Source organism: Saimiri boliviensis, chromosome 5 (assembly GCF_048565385.1).
Source record: "Saimiri boliviensis isolate mSaiBol1 chromosome 5, mSaiBol1.pri, whole genome shotgun sequence".
Taxonomy (NCBI): domain Eukaryota; kingdom Metazoa; phylum Chordata; class Mammalia; order Primates; family Cebidae; genus Saimiri; species Saimiri boliviensis.
Window position 1 is genome coordinate 127,795,076 of NC_133453.1, and position 26,704 is coordinate 127,821,779.

General features: G+C 37.1%; 1 protein-coding gene and 1 long non-coding RNA gene across 6 annotated transcripts in view; one reads left to right on the forward strand and one right to left on the reverse strand.

Annotated features, from left to right (window-relative positions):
* The window catches only part of LOC120368105 (uncharacterized), a 70,061-nt gene that overhangs the window by 12,019 nt on the left and 31,338 nt on the right, over nucleotides 1-26,704 (forward strand). Inside the window, exon 3 of one of the 5 annotated variants that reach the window (XR_012517820.1) lies at nucleotides 17,964-18,045. The exons of the other annotated variants lie outside the window; for them this stretch is intronic. This is a non-coding gene — a long non-coding RNA (uncharacterized LOC120368105). The remainder of the gene's footprint in view (nucleotides 1-17,963; nucleotides 18,046-26,704) is intronic. 5 annotated transcript variants of the gene reach the window in all.
* LOC104653300 (stabilizer of axonemal microtubules 2) lies at nucleotides 5,905-6,941 on the reverse strand. Its single transcript, XM_010351260.3, is given in 3 exon segments — nucleotides 5,905-6,024; nucleotides 6,026-6,481; nucleotides 6,483-6,941. Coding segments are annotated over 3 exon segments (1,035 nt in total).

Consider the following 26,704-nt stretch of genomic DNA (forward strand, 5'->3'; position numbering starts at 1 on the left):
TTAATCTATAGCATTTCTTCTTGGTTCTTTCTTACAATTTCCATCTCTGATTAAACTGTCCACATATACAAAGTATATACACTAACCTGTAAATGCGCGCGCGTGCGCACACACACACACATCTGTTTTTTTTATGTGTATCTATGAATTCATATGGAAACCCTGGACACTGTTTCAGCACCATAGGGCTCATTATAGTCTGCATCTTTTTATTTTAAGTTCCGGGGTACATGCGCAGAACTTGCAGGTTTGTTACATAGGTAACTGTGTGCCCAGGTGGTTTGCTGCACCCGTCGACTCATCACCTAATTATTAAGCCCAGCATGCATTAGCTCTTCTCCCTAATGCACTCTTCCACTGCCCTCCCCCAACAGGCCCCAGTAAGTGTTGTTCCCTTCCCTGTGTCCATGTGTTCTCATTTTTCAGCTCCCACTTATGAGTGAGAATGTGTAGTATTTGGTTTTATGCTCCTGCATTAGTTTGCTGAGGATAATGGCTTCCAGCTCCATTCATGTCCCTGCAAAGAACATGATCTCATTCCTTGTTATGGCTGTGTGATATTCCATGGTGTATATGTATGACATTTTCTTTATCCAGTCTATCATTGATGGGCATTTGGGTTGATTCCATACCTTTGCTATTGTGAATAGTGCTATCTACATCTTTTTCTTATTTGTAACTTATTTCACTGATAGAAGCCTGGCTTTCCTTACTTACACTATATTTTCTCAGTTCAGCCTTATTATACTTATAGTTTAGAACTGGTAGCACATAACTCTGTCAGAGAAAAAAATTACAAACTAGAGTACGATGTTCATATATAATTATTTTTATCTTCAGCTTTATAGTAGCCAGTCTGAACACTTGTCCAAAGTTACTTAGGTCATCTCCTTTCTTTTCAATCCCACGTCCTAGGTGACAGTTTTTATAATTTACATACCGTGAAATTAACTCAGTGGATTCTAATGGTTTTGACAAATTCAAAATTGGATATCTACCAGCAATTTCTTACATAAGAATTCTATTCCACCCCCAAATTCTTTTGTCCTGCTGCTTTGTAGTCAATTGCTCCTACCCCTACCCCTAGCAGTCATTTATTATTTTCTGTCCCTATAGTTTTGCCTTTTCCAGAAATTCATAGAAATGGAATCATAAAACATGTAGTATTTTGGTCTGGCTTTTTTCACTTACCAAACTATACTGAAGTTTCATGCATGCTGTTGGGTGAATCAGTAAATGTTGAGACAACAAAATGTTGTTTCTTCCTTGAACTGGCTTTATATATGGATAGATGTTCACCCATTTACCAGCTGAAAGACAATCTGGGTTTCCAGTTTGGGGATAAAGTTCTATAAACATTCATTTACACATTTTCAGGTAAATCTACATTTTCACTTCTCTTTGATGAACACGTAGAGGTGAGTTTGCTGGGTCATATGATACGTGCATGTTTATAAGAAACTGTCAAACTGATTTCCGAAGTAGGTGTACCATTTTGCATTCTCATGAACAATGTGTGAGTGTTCCAGTTGTCTCAGACCCTTTCTAGTACTTGGTATTGTCAGGTTTGTGTGTATGGTGGCTTGTGGGGTTTTGTTTTTCGTTTTTAAGCCATTCTAGTAGGTATGTAGTGGTATCTTACTGCAGTTTTAACTTTCGTAATAACTATTGATTTTAAGCATCTTTTCATGTGCTGCTTTGCCATCTTTTCTGGGTTGAATTGTGCCTCCAAAAATGAAGTTCTAACCCTCACTACCTATGAACATAATCTTATTGGAAAATAGGGTCGTTGCAAAAGATGAAGTGATCAGGATTGGACTTAATACAGTATGACTGATGTCCTTATAAAAAGGGGAAATTTGAAAACATGCATGCCCACAGGGAGGATGCCATGTAAAGATAAAGGCAGAGCTTTATGAGCCAAACAATGCCAGAGATCACCAGCAATCCACCAGAAGCTAGGACAAAAAAATGGAACCAATTTTCCCATACAGCCTCAGAAGAAACCAACCTGCCAACACCTTGATCTTGGGATCTGTGGTCTCTGGAGCTGAGAGATAATACATTTCTATTGTTCAAGCTTCCCTGTTTTGTGCTTTTCATAGCAATCTTAACCAATTAATACACTATCTGTATATCTTTTTTAGTGAAGCATCTGTTGAGAACTTTTATCTATGTTTTTGTGGTTTGCTTTGGTTTTCCTATTGCTTACTCTCTGTAAGCTCCTCCCAGTCACATTTCCTGGTTAGTCATTATAGTTATGTAATGGCTACAATTAAGGAAGTCTGGGCCAGCCACGGTGGCTTGCGCCTATAATGCCAGCACTCTGGGAGGCCGAGGCAGGTGGATTGCTTGAGGCCAGGAGTCTGATACCAGCCTGGCCAACATGGCAAAACCCTGTCTCTACTAAAAGTACACAAATTAGCCGGGCATGGTGGCAAGCACCTGTAGTCCCAGCTACTTGGTGGGTCGGGGTGGGGGCTGAGGTAGAAGACTCTCTTGAACCCAAGCGGTGGAGGTTGCTGTGAGCTGACACTGCATCACTGCATTCCAGCCTGGGCGATACAGTGAGATTCTGTCTCAAAAAAAGAAAAAAAGTCTTAATACGCATATTGGATGGGATGGGATGGTGAAATACCCCTGGCCACCTTAGAGAGCATCTATCAAGTTGTATGCTGTGTTTATGCTGGGGAGGGACAGTATTGGTAAAAGTTCTGTGTCTGTGATACAGGGTAAAAATCTGCACTTTCATCAAAAGAGCATTGCGTGACAGAGGAAAAAAGCTAAAGCCTTAACAAAATGAAAGAGTCCTGTTATTTTATTGGACACCACAACCCTTTCAAAAACATGTTATCAGCATGTTTTTAAACAGCATTTTTGAAGTTGCTAACTCATGATTGCAAGGTTTGCTTTCCTCAACTCTATTGAACCTTCAGAGGCCTCCCCTCCATTTCAGTCTGTGGTTTTATTTTATACACAAGGACTTCCAGAGAGGGTGGAAATGGGATGGGGCTGGGGTAGAAATCTACTGACTTTTCTCTCGAAATTTTCTTTCTTTCTTTCTTAGATTTATCCAAGTTTGGCATAGTGGAAATTCCTTCTAGAATCTGGCAGGATGCTTTGTAATATTACTAGTTTCCAGCCCTGTTAAAATGTTTTTTGTGTATGTTCCTGCATAGTATTTCAAGGGTGCCTAAGAGGAGAATGAATCAGAGATTGCTAGGTTTCCACCACCTTAGCTTGGAAGCCCTTTAACTTTCACAGAGATACACATTCCCTCTGTACCTATTTTTATGCTCTTCCCACCTTCCCATTTGTCTGGCAATTTCCTGCTCATCTTCCAAGATTCAGCTCAGTTGTCTATCCTCTCTGTAAGGAAGACTTTCCTGAACTCCCAGGCTAAATGTCTTACGGTATATTGTTTCAATCTCTGTTTTGACACTTGTTATACTAAGTGTTAGATTATGGAGAGACACCATTATTCATCTTCAATCCTTATCCATGGCAAATTGCTTGTGGAAACTCTAGTAGATGTTTTATTAAGGGTGACCTTTGTCCAGGGAGGAGACCACCCCCATTGAATTACAGAGGGATTTGAATATTCAGCATTGGAATATGGGCCAGGATGACAGAGTGCTGTAGTATTCCCTTATTTTTAATTCTGATGATATATTATTATTTTCTATTTAAAAAGTAAGAACATCTACTTATCTATAGGTTAACCTAGACAGGACTTTATTAAAATGCTCTTTAAAAAAAATTAGGTACAAAAATTATTTCTTGAAAATCCCTTCCTTTTATTGATTTTATTAATGTTACATAGAAATATAAAGTTTAACATACCATACTTTTACTAATAAATGTAAATAAGAACAAATTACTTTCAGACAATTAAAATAACCAAATATTGATGATTTTCAATAAAGTATATTTTGAAATAATTCTGAAGCCATAAAAGACTAAAATTCACTTTATGCTGAAATAAATCATACGCTCCCATAATGCAATTATTTATTTATTTTTTTAAAGCAACCACCCAATAAGAGTTTAATTCATTAGGACATTTTTAGCATTTATAAATGCAAGAGAGTGTTTCTACTACACTGGCATCATTCTGTTCCTTAGCACTTACCTTTACACTGGAAGAGGTAAATGAGATGATTATGCCCCTGCTGGGGCTAGTTCTGCCTCTGAACAGTGACTTGGCGTGGCAATTAGGTGCAAAATTACCTAAGTGTACCCTAAAGATTTCTTCAGAGCTGTCAGTCTTCCTAAAATTACCCTAGCAAATACTTTTTCCTTTCTCCAAATACTTTTACTTAAACTACTCTATTTACCCCATTGCAAACTTTCCATTCTCTGTTAAGAATTTCTTGGGTGCTCATAAAGTTTTAAAGGACAAGACTCCTTTCAAAAGTACATACTACTGGGCCGGGTGCGGTGGCTCACGCCTGTAATCCCAACACTTTGGGAGGCCGAGGCGGGCGGCTCACAAGGTCAAGAGATCGAGACCATCGTGGTCAACATGGTGAAACTCCGTCTCTACTAAAAATACAGAAAGTTAGCCAGGCATGGTGGTGCGTGCCTGTAATCCCAGCTTCTCGGGAGGCTGAGGCAGGAGAATTGCCTGAACCCAGGAGGCGGAGGTTGTGGTGAGCCGAGATCATGCCATTGCACTCCAGCCTGGGTAACAAGAGCGAAGCTCCATCTAAAAAAAAAAAAAAAAAGTACATACTGCTCATAAGCTCAAAGCAAATTAGGTTATTTTACAATCCTTGCTATAGGCAAGAAAATGAGAATTGAGTAATTATCCCAATTTGAAAAGGAGAAAACAAGTATACAAATAGATTGAGTGATTTTTTTTTTTTTAAACAATCCTCTACATTTATACTTTTAAGGATTAAAATATATAGTCTGATACTCAAACTTTTTAAGAACAGATGTTTTACAAAGACACTGAGACTCAGAGATTTGAGTCAAATAGAAAACTATTATTAGAACTTGAACTTGGGCTGGGTATAGTGGCTCATGCCTGTAATCCCAGTGCTTTGGAAAACCAAGGCAGGATTCAAGACCAGCCTGGCCAATATAGCAATAACCTGTTTCTAGGAAGTATATTAAAAAAAAAAAAAAAAAAAGAAAAAAAAAAAAAAAGCCGGGTATGGTGGCATACTCTTGTAGTTCTAGCTATTTGAAAGGCTGAGGCAGGAGGATCACTTGAACTCAGGAGGTTAAGTAAGCCATGATCATGCCACTGGACTCCAGCATAGCTGACAGTGAGACCCTGTCTCTAAAAATAATAATAATTAGTTAGAACTTGAACTCAAGTCCTTTGATTGCCAGCACACACAGCCTTTCCTTGCCACACCAACAATGTCTCTTGCTAACTTGAACATGGTGAAGAGCAGTGCAGCAGTTTGCATACGGCAACCAAAACTTGACTTTATGTTATGTAGATACCCTGAAGTCTGAGTAAATGACTCCTATTGCCGTGGAAGAGGAATCAATGTATCATTTTCGATGTTGTTCTAGATAATCCTGATGTGCCTGATAAATGACAGCTGGTATGTGGATAACCATACGTTGCTGTAATTATAACAGAATTGCAAATTTTAATAGACTGGGGACAAGCTACCAAGCAGTATGTTGAGTATTAAAATAGTTCATAGGGAATGCGTGTTATTCAACCTTCCAAAATGCGTATTAAAGAACAATCTTGGTTAAAATATCAATACAAAATGGTTTTAAGATTCTGTTTAAAAATCTAAAAAATGATTTTCCCAATTTCTTGTTTAAAAATCTAAAAAATGATTTATATCATTAATTTTTTTCACTATAAAATTGAGTTTTCTCTTGGAAAACCAACAACTTGCTAGTAGCTTCCTTTTAAGCACAATTTGGTTATTAGAAGGCCTTCACTGCTGGAGTAATCTTGCGGAAGAATTTATGACTTTGGGAATTTGTATTTTCAAAAATATAACCTGGAGGAGAGGGATAGCTAGCTGGGCAGATTTCCTGTTTTTTTTGGTGTGTACTCTACAGAGTACATAGTTACATCATCAAATGGAAGAGAACTCTTAAAAGCAGTATTTAAAGGTTTGCAACTCTCTGTTGGAATCAATTCATGTGGCACATAGTGAGATCTGAAAGTGCTCAAGCCATCAAATTTTCCATATGGGTTGGGAATCTGCTGCTGCTGCTTCCTAATCAGTCCTTGACGACAACTTTCCCATGCTGGAAAATCTTCCTTCATGGTGCTTTTTCCTTGGAAAGGAAAATAGTTACTACTTTTTTGAGAAACTGGCCTGATGGGAACAACACAGTTAGTCAGATACGGAACATAGTCAAGATGGCTTGTGCTGTTGAACAGCATGCTACCTGTAGGAGGCACATACTCTGGTACTTTCTTGACCTCAGGCGGTGGGATTTCCCATGGTTGAAAACTTTCACAGAATTGAGTGTTACCTTCAAACTGAGTATTTTTGCGTCACTCTGGTGTGTACAGGTCTGCAGATTTTTGCAGTTTCACCAACAAGGCCCTGAAAGTCACGCTGGTGAGTTGTGAGATCCTCAAAGCGTTGATCAGTTGGTTTGTAAACTTCTTTTGGCCTTTCAAACTTGAGTTCAAGCCGATGAGGTATATAATCAAGGCAATGACTTGTAATACCATTAAAAGGGGCTGTAGAACGTTTGGCCACAGAGGAAGGTTTAAAGCTTTGCCTAGGCTTTATCTCCTGAGGAACAAAGTCATCCTGAAATGTCGCTGAATTTCCAAATTTTGCAGTAGAGGGGTGGTAAGTTTGTTCTGGCTTATAAAGTTTACTTTTATGAATGTCCCAAGCTCTATAATCATCTTGAAAATTGAAACAAAACAAAGCAAAAACAATTTTAAATGCTGAAGAAAACGACCATCTTCTAAAAATCACATTGGCTTCTCTCATTGCCAAACATCTTTCCATTTCCTTTAGAAATCTAAACAATAGTACCAGAATAAAGTGTCTCTGATTCCTTTCAGATTTGTTCTTTTTCTTCATTTCCATCTTTCTCTATGCTTCTCCTCACTTTAATACAAATAACTTTCCACTTTCAGACTCATCTGATTACATAACAAAGGGATGGCACATCTGAGCCTGATTGCGGATAGTTCTTGAAAGCCAAAAGGGCTGTGTTGTAGGTGAGGACAGAGTTTAGGAGATTATGGTTGCATTCCTTGAGTGGTTGGGATTTTAACTACAACTCACAAAATGCTATGGTATGTCTGAAATCCAGGGCTTGAATAAAATGAAGTGCCTTCACATGTGGGCAAAAGTAAAACAGGTATTACTCCTTGCTTTGGAGAGACTCATCAAAAGACAGAAAATTTTAGGTCTGGTATGCTTTAGGAAGCCTATAGGACTCCTTGAGCAAAGATACAGGGTAAATTGTGCTATCCCATAAAGATCACTGGCTTCAACTTTCCCTCATGAAATGGACCTTAAGGCATTCCCAAAAGATAGAGGGCCATCTAGAGGCCAGAGGCCTCAACTGAATGCCTTCAAAGGTGTTTGAAATTGTAGAATTTTGAAGTGACCATCAGAGCAAAGACCTGGGGTTTGGAAGTTAAATAACCTTTTGCCTACTTCCTAGCAGTTTACCTAGATTGTGGAGCATTTGGGGTCACTCTGGTGTATACAGAGTGATGACTTGTAATACCATTACAAGTTGGTAATGGTATACTTCACTAAAACTGAAATGTTTATATTCCAACTAAGGATTATTTGTGTTTTCTATTTGTAGATGAAAACAAATAGGAAGCTACTAAGCTAGGAAATACCATACAATTGACTTCATCCCAAAATATGTATTTCTAAACACACAAAAAATTATAGAAGAGAGAAATTTATCGTTTAAGATAATGCACTCACATCTGGACGAAAGTTTACAGGATGCAAACTTTTTTACAATGTTTACAGGAAAGGTCAAACCTTGAAAACTTATTATGCAGATAGCTTTTTCAAATAGAAAAATTGCTTATCCATTCTGTCAAAATGGCCAAGTTTTGAACTAAATGATTAAGTTAGTGATGTTTGGTTGAGTGTACCTGACTCAAGAATAGGCAACCTTTAAGCTAGCAGAAACCTATAAGACAAACTGACAGAGCAGATGAGCTAGATCAAGCATTCTTATTCTTGTAAACCTAAAATTGAAAATAATGAGTGAGACAGAAATGGGAAAATTGGAAAGGATGCTAGGAGGTAGAGCTGAAGAGCTATGGAAAGCTGAAGTTATGTTCAATACAGACCTGTAAAGAAACAGAAATGATATATAGGCAGAGGCGGCCAGTTAGTAAAGTGGCGATCAGAGCAGCTGCATGAAGGGAAGTAAAGATGCTGTGAGAGAAATAATGTAGCTTATCGCAGAGATGACGGAAAAGCTTTTCCTTCCAGATCCTTGGGCAACTGATAGCTTTCCATTTTCAGTTCACATTGAAGCTTTACCAGTCTTTTTTTCTTGAGATGCCATGAGGGAATCTCTCTTCTTTGCAAACTAAAGTATAAAAGTATAACACGATTTTTCATTAACTAAAAGGTATCACAGATGTTATTGAAGGTTTATAGTTCCACACAATCATATAGGTAGAATTCTTGCTGCCAAAAAAAGAAAAAAAAGATTTTCAATATAAGAGAGTAAACAGAAGAGACTATTTCTCCCTCACCAAACCAGCTCTGGCTTTCAAAATGGAAGCAAGAATTTGGCCACTGAGAAATGGATGTGATACCATGCAATAGTATGAATATAAGTTCTAGATAACAGCAGAAAATTGATTTCTCCCTATAAATATGCCTATGTTCATATGCCTGGAATATGTATTACCTATTCTGGAATGTTTATTAATAACATTCTAGCAATACCTTTAAAACATCATAATATTTATCACCTGTTTTTAGTGTTTTATGATACTTCTGGGAAAAATGAACAAGAAAACAAACATAATGCCGTCCACATCTAGCAATACAGTCTGGTTATGTGGCAGCCCTTGTTAGATGTTTCTTCAACTCACTTTTTATGTCTAGCCACTAAAATCTAGTTACAAAGTTTATTCTCTTCTGAACAGCTTTAAGTCCAAGAAGTGTCTGCGTGCACTTGCCCACTATTTGTATATACAGCTCCAACCTTTTTTTTTTTTTTTTTTTTTTGAGACAGAGTCTCACTCCATCAGGAGGTGCCAGGCCCAACCTCATTTTAATATAGTGAGCTGTTCTAGGTGGTTCTTTTAGGACAAAAGTCTTCAGTTGCTTATGCTAGTTCTTTTTCCTGGTACCTGGGACTGCACCCTGTGGTGTCTTTGTGGTACCATGGAATTGGAAACTACTTTTACAAAGTCAGGGGACATCATCCTGGGCCTCATCTTTTTCAATCTGCATACCACCAATCTCCTCCCATGGTTTTAATACTACCTGTAAGCTGATGACTCCCAAACTTGAATCTTTACTTCAGACCTCCTTTCAAACACCAAACTCACATATTTATCTGCCTACTAGACATCTTTATTTGAATGTCCCTCAGATAAATGAAATTTAGTATGCCCCCGTTGAATTCATTATCTCACTCAGACTCACATTCCCCAGAAAATAACGTATCAACAAAGTTTCTGTTATGAATTTGGCATCTCAGGCTAAGGTTCCGTCTAACTGACTTTCTCTCCCTCATTTCCTTTTCTTCTTTTCAAGTGGTTTTCAAATACTGTCAATATTACCTTCTAAGTACTAAATTCTTCCTTCTTGAAGCAAACATGAAATGAATGGCAACCTGATAAAATTGTCAAAAATAAGAAAGGAAAAAAAAAAAAGAAAAGCCACAATGTAGAATAAAGGTCTGTAAGGTCTGTAGTGCTGTTTTCTTTCATTCTTGATATTTGTAATTAGTGTCTTCTCTCTTTTGGTTTGTTAACTTTATCTTTTAGTAGAACCAATTTTTTTTTGTTTCATTTATTTTTTTCTCTACGGTTTTTCTGTTTTCAAATTTATTGATTGCTGCTGTTATCATTAATTTCCTTCAACTTTGCTTTGGATTTAATTTGCTCTTATTTTTCTAGTTTCATATGATGAAGGTTTAGGCTATTAAGGCTTTCTTTTCTAATATGAATCTTAAATGCTACAACTTTTTCTCAAAGCTTTGCTTTAGATGCTTCTTTCAGATTTTGATATACTGTCTTTTCATTTTCATTGAATTCAAAATATTTTCTAATTTCTTTTCTTGCTTCTGCTTAAAACCATTAGAAATTTAGAAATTTGTTGTTTAGTTTCCAAATATTTGGGTTTTTATTCCAAATTTTTTTTTCTATTATTGATGTTTAATTCTGTTATGATCAAAAACATGCATTACATCATTTCAATTCTTTATATGTTTCTTTTTTTTTTTTGAGACGGAGTTTCGCTCTTGTTACCCAGGCTGGAGTGCAATGGCACAATCTTGGCTCACCGCAACCTCCACCTCCTGGGTTCAGGCAGTTCTCCTGCCTCAGCCTCCTGAGTAGCTGGGATTACAGGCACATACCACCATGCCCAGCTAATTTTTTGTATTTTTAGTAGAGACGGGGTTTCACCATGTTGACCAGGATGGTCTCAATCTCTTGACCTCGTGATCCACCCGCCTTGGCCTCCCAAAGTGCTGGGATTACAGGCGTGAGCCACCGCGCCCGGCCCTTATATTTGTTAAGGTTTGTTTTATGACTCTGAATATAGTTTGTCTGGATAAACATTTCATGTGTACTTGAAAAGAATGTGTATTCTGTTATTGTTGACAGAAGGACTTAGAAATGTCAATTTGGACAAGATCGTTGATAGTGTTGGTCAGGTCTTTATATCATTCTCATTTCCTGTCTATGTTCTATAGATTACTTAAAGGGAGTGTTAAAGTTTCCAACTGCAAATGCATATTTTTACATTTCTTATGTTTGTACTATAAGTTTTTGCTTTGTGTATTTGAAGCTCAAGTGACAAGGGCATACACATTGAGGATCTTGTATTTGGGAAATGGAAGGTGGGTGTCTGATGGTTTCTCTGTTGTCCTGGTCCAGCTTCCAGTCTTAGGCAGGCCCTGTGCCCTTGGGTCTCAGAAGCAGGGCTCTCTTAGTGCACCTGCATGTTCACTTGATGTAGTAGGTCTCTAGTTGTTGGTCCCAAGACAGTTTCCTGTTCTTTCTTCATGATCAAGGTTTGGTTTTAGTTTGCTTCTTGTTACTTTTCCTTTACCTTTCCTCAAGTTGCAACACATCTTCACCTATTCATTCGGGGTGTTACAGTGACGCCTCTCCTGCAGCGAATTAATGCTTTTGTTCTGTAGGTTAGAGGCATTCAAATGGAGCTTCCCGGTTATTTTTTTCAACAACCATTCTTCTCTCCATGGCTGCACCACCAAAGCAATGTGTGGTTTCCAGCCTTTCTCCCAATCTTTGTGATGATCACACAGTGAATATCCACAGGGAAGAGTCTATAAGTAGTTTTGAACACCTACTTTAGTGTCTGAAGTTCTAGGAGCTTCTATACTCTCACAGATGTAAATGAATTATTTTATCCACTTGTGTAACAACTAGTCTTCATTCCATGCCCTGCTTTGGGTGAAACAGTGCTTGCCTCCTGTCTCAACTGGGTACGAGTTGTTTTTCCTTAAATTTCAGGCTAATTGGTTTACCTCTGACCTCAGCTTTCTAAAGGATTCATAGACATTTACGATTTTGTGGATTATCAGCTTTATAAAGGATCCGTAAACATTTATGATTTTGTAGATTATCTTGCTTTTTCTTATTATGTTGGGAACATAATTTTTCTGGCCTCTGCATCCTACACAGAAGCTGAAAATTCTGGATTTTTCTATGGTGAGGTTTAAAATTACACCTTCAATTCTACAAATTCAATTTCCTTTACACATACAGGACTATTTTGACTTCTTATTTATTCTTGAGTTACATTTGGTAAATTGTATATTTCAAAAAATTTATTCATTTTATGTAAGTTGTAAATTATTGGCATATTTTTACAAGTCTTACCTTTTTGTGTGAAAAATAAGTCTGAGTTTTAATCAAAATATTTTCTTCATTTACATTTAATGTAACGATCTAGCTGAGCTTAAGTTGACTGTATTGCTATTTGCTTTTGATATGTCCCTTCTTTGTTCCCATACCCCTTATTTCCTGCCTCCTTTTGTAGTAATGGCATTTTTATTATTGCACTTTCTCTGTTAGAGTTTTAACTTTCTATATTTTAAAAATAATGAATTTTTGACTTAGGAGATTTTTCTGGCTCAAACTTAAACGGCTATTTTTACCGCTTCTACAACAATGGAAGAACCTTTAAACAATTTAATTCTATTTATGTAAAAACATAATATGGTAATTGTGACTTTAAGTTGTCAGTATTCTTTTATATTTACCCTTTCTGTGTGCTTCATTCCTTCCTGCATTTCATGCTTCTATCTGGAATAAGTTTCCTTTCAACTGAAGAATTTCCTTTAATACTTTTTGTAGTATGGATCTCAGCTTTTTTTTTTTTTGGTCTGAAAACATTTTTACTTTGCTTTAATTTTTAAAGGGTATTTTTACTAGATACACAATTCTCAGATGTGCTGGCTTTAAAATTCTCGATGCTTCTCACATCTTTACAACTTTAAAAATGTCATTTCATTGTCATTTAACTTCTATAGTTTCTGTGAAAAGTCAGGTCTCATTCTGTTTAAAAGTCAGATATGATTTTTTTCTTTTTGTAGATAATGTTTAGTTTTTCATTTGGTACCTTTAAGACTTCATTTTCAGAAGTTTGACAATAGTTGTCTAGGGTGGTTTCCTTTGTATTTCTTTTGGAGATTGCTGAGCTTCTTGAATCTGTGGGCTGATTCTTTCATCAGTTTTGGAAAGGTCTTCACCATTATCTCTTCAAATATTTCCTCATTCTTCATAGACCTCAACATTTTACTATATGTTGGATGTTGTGTAAAAGAGAATCACAAAAACTAAAATCAATATTTTCAACAGGAGACAATTTGCTCTTTACTATGTTAGAATACAAGACAGATCACCTCATTCTTACCAGAATCTGAGCTAGATCAGTGTTCAGTGGCACTTTTAGTTAGACATAGTCCTACTCTAGTTTCAAATGTCTCAAGAACAAGACTTGAGGTGTATTTGTAGTAGGGCCTTCATTCTAGTGGAACTCTGTCTCCTAAGCATTTACTCCCAAATAACACTGAGGGATATTCCTGTGGGATTCTTCTGGCCCAGTCTCCCAATACACCATATCCTCTCCCCTACAAACACTCAGTGAATATCTCACATTGAAAACCAACCATGCATCTAGGGCTCTTCTAGATTTCAGTTAGTCCTATCAGCCTATATTCAGTGTTCCACCACTTTCTCTTTCCCCTACTAGAGTTTATCTGCTTATGCCAAGCTCAATCTTCAGTATAGGGCTAGACTTTATAAGTGTTCCCAGAGAAGTAAATGGTTGGCCATATCAACTCACTGAGGAAGTGCTCCTATCTCTCCAGAATTTTAGTTTTTTGCTTCTACAGTGGTCTGATGTCCTTAAAAGAAGATTTTTAAAAATCTATACTTATGTCAAGCCCCTCAGCCTGGCAATCAAGGTTCTTCCCAGACTGATCTTAATCTACCTTTATAGAAATACACCCCAATCTCTCATCTCTGAAACCTAGTCCTCATGTCTACTGAATAACTGTTTTATTTTTCTGGATCTGTCAATTATTTTTTCTCATTTCATACCAGTTTTTAGAATATCCCTCCTCTTTCTATATATATCTATTGGCCATTTGTATGTCTTCTTTGAAAAAATGTCTATTCAGGTACTTTTGTCATTTTTAAAATCCACTTTTTTTTTTTTTTGCTATTAAGTTGTGTAAGCTCTTTATTTTTTTTAAATATTAACCCCTTATGGGATACGTGGTTTGCTCATTATTTTCCACCAATTCATAGGTTGCATTTTTCTTTTCTTGATACTTTCCTTGCTGTACAGGCACTTTTTAGTTTGGTGTAATTTATTTGTCTATTTTTCCTTTTGTTTCCTATGTTTTGGGAGTCATATCCAAAAAACCATTGGCAAGGCCAAAGTCAAGGAAATTCCCCATGTTTTTTTCTAGGAGTTTTATGGTTTCAGGTGTTTAAGTCTTCAGTTCATTTTAAATTTATTTTGTGTATGGAATAAGAAAGGCTCCAATTTCATTTTTTCACATGTGGATATTCAGTTTTCCCAATACCATTTATTTCATTTATTTTAATTTCAGATTCAGGAATTATATGTGAAGGTGTGTTACTTGGGTATATTACATGATGCTGTTTAGGCTTCTAATGATTCCATCATCCAATTAGTGAACATGGTACCCAACAGGTAGTTGTTCAGCCGTTGTGCTCTGCTCTCTCTCTCTTCTTTTGGAATCTCCAGTGTTTATTGTTTCTGACTTTGTGTCCATGTATACCTAATGTTTAATTCCTACTTATAAATGTGAGCATGCAGTATTTGGTTTTCTGTTTCTATGTTAAATGACTTAGAATAATGACCTCCAGTTGTATCTTTGTTGCTGCAAATAACATAATTTAATTTTTTATGGTTGCATAGTAATCGTGTATATATTCTCCATTTTCTTTATCTGATCCACCATTGATAGGCACCTGGGTTAATTCCCTGTCTTTGCTATTGTGTAAAATGCTACAATGAATGTACAAGTGCAGAGAGAATGATTTATTAGCCTTTGGGTATATACCCAGTAACAGGATTGCTTAGCTCAATGATAATTCTACTTTTAATTCTTTGAGTAATCTCCAAACTGCTTTCCACAAAGATTGGACTAATTTGCATTCCCACCAACACTATGTAAATCTCCCCTTTTCTCTGCAACCTCATCTGCAACCTCACCAGCATCTATCTTTTTTTTTTTTTTTAATATTTTAAATAATTGCCATTCTGACTGGTATGAAATGGTATCTCATTGTGGTTTTCATTTACATCTGTCTGATTATTAGTGATGTTGAGATTTTTTTCATGGGTTTGTTGGCCACTTGTATGTTTTCTTTTGAGAAGTGTCTTTTCATGTCCTTTGCCTACCTTTTAATGTTATTTTTCTTGTTGATTTAACTTCCTTATAGATTCTGGATATTAATCCCTTGTTGGATGCATAGTGTGTGAATATTTTTTCCTAGTATGTAGTTTGTTACACTGTTGATAGTTTCTCTTCCTGTGCAGAATTTCTCTCCATTTGTCCATTTTTATTGCATTTGCTTTTGAGCACTTAAGATATAAATTCTTTGCCTAAGGCAATATCTAGAAGAGTATTTACTAGGATTTTTATAGTTTGAGGTCTTACATTTAAGCCTTTAATCCATCTTGAGTCAATTTTTGCATATAATGAGACGTAGGAGTGCAGTTTCATCCTTCTGCATATGGTTAGGCAGTTTCTCTAGCATCATTTATGGAATAGGGAGTCCTTTCTTCATTGTTTATTTTTACCAATTTGTTGACAATCAGGTGGTTGTAGGTATCTGGCTTAATTTCAGGGGTTTCCATTCTGTTGCATTGGTCTATGTGTCTATTTTTGTATGAGTACCATTCTGTTTGGTTACTGTAGCTTTGTAGTGTAGTTTGAAGTTAGGAGATGGAGATGAATTATCTCTGGCTTTATTCTTGTTGTTTAGGATTGTCTTTGGTATTCAGGCTCTTTTTGGGTTCCATATAAATTTTAGAATAGTTTTTTTCCAATTGTGCAAAAAATTATATTGGTAATTTGGTAGATTGCTTTGGGTTGTATGACATTTTAATGACATTGAATCTTCCAATCCATGATCATAGAATGCTTTTCCATTTGTGTAGTCTATGATTTCTTTCTCCTTGTAGAGATCTTTGACTTCCTTGGTTAGATGGATGCCCAGGTACTGTGAATGTGTGTGGTTATTGTAAATGGGATTGTGTTCTCAGCTTGTACATTATTGGGCTATAGAAATGCTACTGATTTTTGTGTATTGATTTTGTATCCTGAGACTTGGCTTAAGTCATTTATTAGGTTTAGGAGTCTTTTGGCAGAATCTTCAGGGTTTCCCATGTATAAATTATATTGTCAGCAGAGAGAGATAATTTGATTTCCTCTTTTCCTATTTGGATACCTTTTCTTTCTCTTGCCTGATTGCTCTGGCTTGGGCTTCCAGTACTATGTTGAATATGAATGGTAAGAGTGGGCATCCTTGTCTTGTTCTCAAAGGGAATGCTTCCAGTTTTTTGTTCATGCAGTATGATGTTGGCTGTGGGTTTGTCATAGATGGCTATTATTATTTTGAGGTATGTTCCTTCAATGCCTAGTTTGTTGAGAGTTTTTTTATCATGAAGAGATGCTGCTCTATTTTGTCAAATGCTTTTTCTGCAATTATTGAGATGATCATGATTTTTGTTTTTAATTCTGTTTATGTGGTGAATCATTTACATTGATTTACATATGTTGGACCATCCCTGCATCCCAGGAATAAAACCCACTTGACTGTGGTGAATTAACTTTTTGATGTGCTGTTGGATTTGTGTGCTAGTATTTTTTGAGGATTTTTACATCTGTGTTCATGGACAGTGGTCTATAGTTTTCTTTTTTGGGTTTTTCTCAGATTTTGGTATCGGAATTATACTACTTTCATAGAATGAGTCAGGGAGGAGTCGCTCTTCCACAGTATTTTGGAATACTTTCAGTAGGATTGGTGCGAGCTGTTCTTTGTATGTCTGGTAGAATTCAGCTGTGACCTGAACCCATTTGGTCCAGGGTTCTTACTACTGATTACATTTCCTTACCTGTTATTGATCTGTTCAGGATTTCTGTTTCTTCCTGGTTCAATCTTGGGAATTTGCGTTTCCAGGAATCTATTCATTTCCACTAGACTTCCTAGTTTGTGTACATAGAGATGTTCATAATATTCTCTGAGGAGCTTTTGTATTTCTGCGGGATCTGCTGTGATGTCACTTTTGTCATTTTTTATTGTGCTTATGTGGATGTCCTTTTTTTGGTAATCTAGCTAGTGGTCTGTCCGCCTTGTTTACCTTTTCAAAAAATGAACTTTTGGATTCATTGATCCTTTGAAGTCTCGATTTCATTCAGCTCTGCTCTGATTTTAATCATTTCTTCTGCTAGATTTGGATTTAGTTTGTTCTTATTTTGCTCACACTATTGGTTGCAAGGCTAGGTCGTTAAAATTTGAGATATTTCTATCTTTTTGATGTAGGCATTTAGCTCTGTAAACTCTCCTTTTAACCCTGCTTTTGCCACATCCCAGGAGTTTTGGTATGTTGTCTCTCCATTTTCATTTATTTCAAATACTTTTTAAATTTATGCCTTAATTTTATTCTTTACCCAAAAGTCAGTCAGGGGCAAGTTGTTTAGTTTCCATGTATTTCTGTGGTTTTGAGAGTTCCTCTTGGTACTGATTTCTATTTTTATTCGGTGGTCTGAGAAAATGCTTTGTATTATTTCAATGTTTTGAATTTATTGAGACTTGCTTTATGATTGAGAATGTGGACAAACTTAGGGTATGCTCCACATGCAGATGAGAAGAATGTATATTCTGTGGTTGTTAGGTGCAGTATTCTACAGATGTCTGTTAAGTCCGGTTGGTCAAGCATTGAATTTAAGTCCAGAATTTGTTAGCTTTCTGTTTTGATTATCTGTCTAATGCTGTCAGTGGTGTGTTGAAGTCTCCCACTATTCTTGTGTGATTGTCAAAGTCCTTTCGTAGGTTTAGAAACATTTGTTTTATAAATCTGAGTGCATATATAACACATTTAGGATAGTTGTGTGTTCTCATAGAATTGCACTCTTTATTACTGTATAATTAATGCCCTTCTTTGCCCCTTTTTGGTTGTTGTTGGTTTAAAGTCAACTTTATGTGTTTTATGTATTTTATCTGATACAAAAATAGCAACTCCTGCTTTTTTTGTTTTCCATTTGTGTAGGAGATCTTTCTCTGTCTTCTATTTTGAGCCTGTGGGTGTAACTGCATGTGAGATGGATCTCTCAAAGGTAGCAAAACAATAGGTAGGTTTTTTTTTTTTTTTGGTTTGTTTTTGTTTTTGTTTTTTTTTTAACCCAATTTGCCACTCTGTGTCTTTTAAGGAGAACATTTAGGCCAAATATTTACATTCAAGTTTAATATTGATACATGGGGTTTTGTTCCTGTTATACATAGTGTTGTTAGCTAGTTGTTTTGTAGTCTTGATTGTATAGTTGCTTTATAGGATCTGTGGGCTGTGTGTGTGCAAGCCAACACCACTTATTGAAAAGACTGTTCGTTCTCCATTGTGTATTCTTGGCACCCTTGTCAAAAATTAGTTGGCTATAATATGTTTGGGTTTATTCTGGGTTTTTTATTCTGTTTCATTGATCTACATGTCTATTCCTATGCTGGTACTGTATTATTTTGATTACTGTAGCTTTGTAATTTAATTTGAAATCACAAAGTGTGATGCCTGAAACTGGCCCTTCTTTCTCAAGATTGCTTTAGCTATCTTTGACTATCATGTGGAGTCTTTTGTGACTCCACATAGATTTTAGAATTGTTTTTTGTATTTCTGTGAAAAACGCTGTTAGAATTTTGATAGAGATTTCATTAATTCTATTGATTGCTTTGGACGGTATGAACATTTCAGCAATATCAATTCTTCCAATCCATGAGCACAGGATATATTTCCATTTACTTATGTCTTCTTCAATGTCTTTCATCAGTGTTTTATAGTTTTTAATGTACAGATCTTTTACCTCCTTGGCTATCAATTGTAAAGTTTCTAAATGCCAATAACCATGCTGCAATCCAGATCTCTGTATTCCTTACAATGGCTAGTACAGAGCAGGGTAATCCCAAAACATGTTTATAAAATCAAATACTGACCTATTTTATGATCTACATTTTAATATATATAAATTTCTAAGTTGAGGCTGCTGGGGTAAAAACATTTTTGTTGAGGAGTCACCAGTTTCATAAAGCCACACCCCCAGAATCTAAACGTTGTCCTGTTTACTATTTTGCAGGATCTTTTTTTCTTCATATCTCATTGCTTTCTTGCCTCCTGTCTAACTCTAAAAGGACACTGAGAGTGTCTTCCCATTGTGACTTCTCTTCAGCTGCAGAATTGTTCTTAAACGGTTTATCTACAAAACCTGCAGTACAATCATATAGACTGTGGAAGTACAGCCTTGGCCCGTAATATTTTTGTTGTCTCATGCCTGAAAATTTGAAATACAAAATAGCGCCTTTGCTAAGAAAGTTCAGGAGTGAGAATGGCCAGAGGAACTCAACATTCCTTACCCTTGAACTATAACTATATGAATGGAAGTGTGGGAATCGACAGGAAACCCAGAAAATCTTACTATGGTTGTGTAAAAGGTCAAATATAGTCATTTTCATCAACTATCTTTTATGTCAAATTTTACACAGTACATTTTCTCCTATGCATATCAATCAATCTATATATCAACAATTACTATATGCTACATTTAATTATAATATACTTCTTCACCATTTACATAGTATTCCCAATTTGTTCTTTGTGTAGCATGTTATGTGCTCAAAAGATTTAAAAAACAGAAAGAGCACTGCACTTGACCTCCCTAATGGGTAGGTTTATAGATGAAAGTATATTGATATCCTTGCACTTTACTTACCCATTGAATGGTTAGGCTTGAAACTTAAAGAAACAGTATGCATTTAGCTATTACCTAAATAAAGTATGAATCATTACTTTGATTATTGGTGGTATCACTCACACAAGTGTTTTATATTAGGACATATTCATTCAGCTATTTTACATACCAGTGGAATTAATGTAATCCTATATATGTAATTACATTATTAATAAAAATATATAAAAAGAATATCATATATCAAAATGAAAATAGGCCTAACAAAGTCTATTTTTAGGCCAGGTGTGGTGCCTCAAGACTGTAATCCCAGCACTGGGGGAGGCCAAGGCAGGAGTCCGAGAACAGCCTGGCCAACATGGTGAAACCCTATCTCTACTGAAAGTACAAAAATCTGCTAGGCATGGTGGTGGGTGCCTGTAATCCCTGCTGTTCAGGAGGCTGAGGCAGGAGAATTGCTTGAACCTAGAAGACAGAGGTTGCAGTGAGCCAAGATTGTGCCACTGCATTCCAGTCTGTGCAGCAGAGTGAGACCCCATCTCAAAAAAAAAAAAAAAAAAAAAAAAAAAAGCCTATTTTTAAAAAGCAAGGAGCCCATTACTCAAAAATACTAGAATATTTTAAAATTGGGTTTTTGGGCCAGGTGCGGTGGCTCATGCCTTTGATCCAAGCACTTTGGGAGGCCAAGGTGGGTAGATCACTTGAGGTCAGGAGTTCATGACCAGCCTGGCCAACATGGTGAAACCCCACCTCTACTAACATAATAAAATTAACTGGGGGTGGTGGCATGCACCTGTAATCCTAGCTACTTGGGAGGCTGAGGTATGAGAATCACTTTAGCCTGGGAGGCGGAGGTTGCAGTGAGCCAAGATCATGCCATTGCACTCCAGCCTGGTCTCAAAAAAAAGGAAATACAAAATGATATGGCCCCATTATGGGAAATAGTTTGACAGTTTCTTACAAAACTAAACCATATGATCCAGCAGTTATAGTTCATGGCATTTACCCAGAGGAGCTGAAACTTACATCCACAAAAATACTTGCGCATAGATGGTTATAGCAGCTTGATCCATACTTGCAAAATCTTGGAAGCAACCAAGATAATCTTCAGTAGGTAAATGGACAAACTGTGGCCGATCCAGACAATGGAATATTATTCATTGATAAAAAAGCGATGAGCTATCAAAATATGAAGAGATATGTAGGAACCCTGAATGCTTATTACTAAGTGAAAGAAGCCAATCTTAAAAGACTACATGCTGTATGATTCCAATGATACGAAATTCTGAAAAAGGCAAAAAGACAGTAAAAAGATCAGTAGTTGTCAGGGATTTGGGAGAAGAGGGGAGGAATGAAAAGTCAGAGCAAGGAGGATTTTTTAGGGCAGTGAATACTGATGGATACCTGTCATTTCATGTTTGTCTGAACCCATATAATGTACAATACAGAGTGGACACTAATGTCAACTATGGACTTTGGGATATGATGATGTGTCAATGGAGGTTCATCCATTGCGACAAATGTACCATTCTGGTGGGGGATGCTGATAATGGGGGATGCTATATATGTATTGTGACATGATTTACATGTGGGAAATATTTGTACCTTCTGATCAATTTTGTTGTGAAATTAAAACTGCTCTTAAAGTCTTAAAAAAAATTAAAAGGCTGTAAGTACCTCTTGTTCTTCCAACTACTGCTTACTTCAGTACTGCTTTCAGGTTTTCTGTTTGGGACTTCTTTCTTCTGCTGCTGTAGAGATTTTTTTTTTTAATTGCATTTTAGGTTTTAAGGTACATGTGAAGAACATGCAAGATTGTTGCATAGGTACACACGTGGCAGTGTGGTTTGCTGTCTTCCTCCCCTTCACCTATATCTGGCATTTCTCCCCATGCTCTCTCTCCTCAACTCCTCACCCCCAACTCTCCCTCCCCTATTTCCCCCCAGCAGACTCCAGTGTGTAGTGCTCCCCTCCCTTTGTCCATGTGTTCTCATTGTTCAACACCCACTTATGAGTGAGAACATGCAGTGTTTGATTTTATGCTCTTATGTCAGTTTGCTGAGAATGATGGTTTCCAGGTTCATCCATGTCCCTACAAAGGACACGAACTCACTGTTTTTGATGGCTGCATAATATTCCATGGTGTATATGTGCCACATTTTCCCTGTCCAGTCTATCATCGATGGGCATTTGGGTTGGTTCCAGGTCTTTGGTATTGTAAACTGTGCTGCAGTGAACGTTCGTGTGCATGTGTCCTTATAGTAGAACGATTTATAATCCTTTGGATATATACCCAGTAATGGGACTGCTGGGTCAAATGGAATTTCTGTTTCTAGGTCCTTGAGGAATTGCCACACTGACTTCCATAATGGTTGAACTAATTTACACTCCCACCAACAGTGTAAAAGTGTTCCTATTTCTCCACATCCTCTCCAGCATCTCTTGTTTCCAGATTTTTTAATGATCGCCATTCTAACTGGAGTGAGATGATACCTCAACGTGGTTTTGATTTGCATTTCTCTAATGACCAGTGATGATGAGCATTTTTTCATATGTTTGTTGGCCTCATGTATGTCTTCTTTTGTAAAGTGTCTGTTCATATCCTTTGCCCACTTTTGAATGGGCTTGTTTGTTTGTTTGTTTGTTTGTTTTTTGTAAGTCTGTTTTAGTTCTTTGTAAATTCTGGATATCAGCCATTTGTCAGATGGGTAAATTGCAAAAGATTTTTTCCCATTCTATTGGTTGCCGATTCACTCTAATGACTGTTTCTTTTGCTGTGCAGAAGCTGTGGAGTTTGATTAGGTCCCATTTGTCTATTGTGGCTTTTGTTGCCAATGCTTTTGGTGTTTTGGTCATGAAGTCCTTGCCTACACCTATGTCCTGAATGGTTCTGCCTAGATTTTCTTCTAGGGTTTTTATGGTGTTAGGTCTGATGTTTAAGTCTTTAATCCATCTGGAGTTAATTTTAGTGAAAGGTGTCAGGAAGGGGTCCAGTTTCTGCTTTCTGCACATGGCTAGCCAGTTTTCCCAACACCATTTCTTTTTTTTTTTCTTTATTTTTTTTTATTGCATTTTAGGTTTTGGGGTACATGTGAAGAACATGCAAGATTGTTGCATAGGTACACACATGGCAGTGTGGTTTTCTGCCTTCCGTCCCCTCGCCTGTATCTGTCATTTCTCCCCATGCTATCTCTTCCCACCTCCCCACCCCCCCGTCCCTCCCCCATTTCCCCCCAACGGACCCCAGTGTTTAGTGCTCCCCTCCCTGTGTCCATGTGTTCTCATTGTTCAACACCCGCCTGTGAGCGAGAATATGCGGTGTTTGATTTTCTGCTCTTGTGTCAGTTTGCTGAGAATGATGGTTTCCAGGTTCATCCATGTCCCTAAAAAGGACTTGAACTCATAGTTTTTGATGGCTGCATAATATTCCATGGTGTATATGTACCACATTTTCCCTATCCAGTCTATCATCGATGGGCATTTGGGTTGGTTCCAGGTCTTTGCTATTGTAAACAGTGCTGCAGTGAACATTCGTGTGCACGTGTCCTTATAATAGAATGATTTATAATCCTTTGGATATATACCCAGTAATGGGATTGCTGGGTCAAATGGAATTTCTATTTTTAGGTCATTGAGGAATTGCCACACTGTCTTCCACAATGGTTGAATTAATTTACATTCACACCAACAGTGTAAAAGTGTTCCTATTTCTCCACATCCTCTCCAGCATCTGTTGTTTCCAGATTTTTTAATGATCGCCATTCTAACTGGTGTGAGATGGTATCTCAGCGTGGTTTTGATTTGCATTTCTCTAATGACCAATGATGATGAGCATTTTTTCATATGTCTGTTGGCCTCGTGTATGTCTTCTTTTGTAAAGTGTCTGTTCATATCCTTCGCCCATTTTTGAATGGGCTTGTTTGTTTTTTTCTTGTAGATCTGTTTTAGTTCTTTGTAAATTCTGGATATCAGCCATTTGTCAGATGGGTAGACTGCAAAAATTTTTTCCCATTCTGTTGGTTGCCGATTCACTGTACTGACTGTTTCTTTTGCCGTGCAGAAGCTGTGGAGTTTGATTAGGTCCCATTTGCCTATTTTGGCTTCTGTTGCCATTGCTTTTGGTGTTTTGGTCATGAAGTCCTTGCCTACGCCTATGTCCTGAATGGTTTTGCCTAGATTTTCTTCTAGGGTTTTTATGGTGTTAGGTCTGATGTTTAAGTCTTTAATCCATCTGGAGTTAATTTTGGTGTAAGGTGTCAGGAAGGGGTCCTGTTTCTGCTTTCTGCACATGGCTAGCCAATTTTCCCAACACCATTTGTTAAACAGGAAATCCTTTCTCCATTGCTTGTTTCTGTCAGGTTTGTTGAAGATCAGATGGTTGTGGGTATGTTCTATTTCCTCTGAGGCCTCTGTTCTGTTCCATTGGTCTATATCTCTGTTTTGTTACCAGTACCATGCTGTTTTGATTGTAGTATAGTTTGAAGTCCGGTAGTGTGATGTCTCCTGCTTTGTTCTTTTTGCTTAGAATTGACTTGGCTATGCAGGCTCTCTTTTGGTTCCATATGAAGTTTAAGGTGTTTTTTTCCAGTTCTGTGAAGAAGGTCATTGGTAGCTTGATGGGAATAGCGTTGAATCTGTAAATTACTTTGGGCAGTATGGCCATTTTCACGATGTTGATTCTTCCTAACCATGAACATGGAATGTTTCTCCATCTGTTTGTGTCCTCTCTTACTTCGTTGAGCAGTGACTTGTAGTTCTCCTTGAAGAGGTCCTTTACGTTCCTTGTTAGTTGTATACCTAGGTATTTTATTCTCTTTGTAGCAATTGTGAATGGTAGTTCCTTCTTGATGTGACTCTCTTTAAGTCTGTTACTGGTGTATAGGAATGCTTGTGATTTTTGCACGTTGATTTTGTATCCTGAGACTTTGCTGAAGTTGTTTATCAGTTTCAGGAGATTTTGGGCTGAGATGATGGGGTCTTCTAGATATACAATCATGTCATCTGCAAACAGAGACAATTTGATTTCCTCCTTTCCAATTTGAATACCCTTTATTTATTTTTCTTGCCTGATTGCTCTGCCTAGAATTTCCAGTACTATATTGAATAGGAGTGGTGAGAGAGGGCATCCTTGTCTAGTGCCAGATTTCAAAGGGAATGCTTCCAGTTTTTGCCCATTCAGTACGATATTGGCTGTTGGTTTGTCGTAAATAGCTTTCATTGTTTTGAGATACGTTCCGTCAATACCTAGTTTATTGAGGGTTTTTAGCGTAAAGGGCTGTTGAATTCTGTCAAAAGCCTTCTCTGCATCAGTTGAGATAATCATGTGGTTTTTGTCTTTGGTTCTGTTTATGTGGTGAATTAGCGTTTATGGACTTGTGTATGTTGAACCAGCCTTGCATCCCCGGGATGAATCCTACTTGACCATGGTAGATAAGCTTTTTGATGTGCTGTTGCAATCGGCTTGCCAGTATTTTATTGAAGATTTTTGCATCTGTGTTCATCATGGATGTTGGCCTGAAGTTTTCTTTTTTTGTTGAGTCTCTGCCAGGTTTTGGTATGAGGGTGATGTTGGTCTCATAAAATGATTTGGGAAGGATTCCCTCTTTTTGGATTATTGGGAATCATTTCAGAAGGAATGATACCAGCTCCTCTTTGTATGTCTGGTAGAATTCGGCTGTGAACCCATCTGGACCTGGGCTTTTTTTGGGTGGCAGGCTCTTGATTGCTGCCTCAACTTCAGACCTTGTTATTGGTCTGTTCAGGGTTTTAGCTTCTTCCTGGTTTAGGCTTGGGAGGAGGCAAGTGTCCAGGAATTTATCCATTTCTTCCAGGTTTACTAGTTTATGTGCATAGAGTTGTTTGTAATAATCTCTGATGATGGTTTGAATTTCTTTGGAATCTGTGGTGATATCCCCTTTATCATTTTTTTATTGCATCAATTTAGTTATTCTCCTTTTTTATTAAGCTGGCTAGTCGTCTATTTTGTTGATCTTTTTGAAAAACCAGTTCTTGGATTTATTGATTTTTTTGAAGGGTTTTTTTGTGTGTCTATCTCCTTCAGTTCTGCTCTGATGTTATTTCTTGTCTTCTGCTAGGTTTTGAGCTTTTTTGATCTTGCTCCTCTGGCTCTATCAATTTTGACGATAGGGTTTCAATTTTAGATCTCTCCTTGCTTCTCATGTGGGCACTTACATATTTTCCTCTAGAGGCTGCTTTAAATATGTCCCAGAGATTCTGGTATGTTGTGTCTTCATTCTTGTTGGTTTCAAAAAACATTTTTATTTCTGCCTTCATTTCATTGTTTATCCAGTCAACAGTCAAGAGCAAGTTGTTCAGTTTCTATGAAGCTGTGCGGTTCTGAGTTAGTTTGTGAATTCTGAGTTCTAACTTGATTACACTGTAGTCTGAGAGATTGTTATAATTTCTGTTTTGCATTTGCTGTGATTTCCTTCCAATTATGTGGTCAGTTTTAGAGTAAGTGTGATGCGGTGCTGAGAAGAATGTATATTCTGTGGATTTGGGGTGGAGAGTTCTGTAAATGTCTATTAGGTTTGCTTGTTCCAGGTCTGAGTTCAAGTCCTGGACGTCCTTGTTAATTTTCTGTCTGATTGATCTGCCTAATATTGAGAATTGGGTGTTAAAGTCTCCCACTATTATTGTGTGGGAGTCTAAGACTCTTTGTAAGTCGTTAAGAATTTGTCTTATGTATCTCGGTGCTCCTGTATTGGGTGCGTATATATTTAGGATTGTTAGCTCTTCTTGTTGCATTGATCCTTTTACCGTTATGTAATGTCTTTCTTTGTCTCTTTTGATCTTTGTTGCTTTAAAGTCTATTTTATCAGAGACGGGAATTGCAACTCCTGCTTTTTTTTGCTCTCCATTTGCTTGGTAAATCTTCCTCTATCCCTTTATTTTGAGCCTTTGTGTATCCTTGCATGTGAGATGGGTTTCCTGGATACAGCACACTGTTGGATTTTGGCTTTTTATTCAATTTGCCAGTCTGTGTCTTTTGATTGGGGCATTTAGTCCATTTACAATATTAGTCCACATAATATTGTTA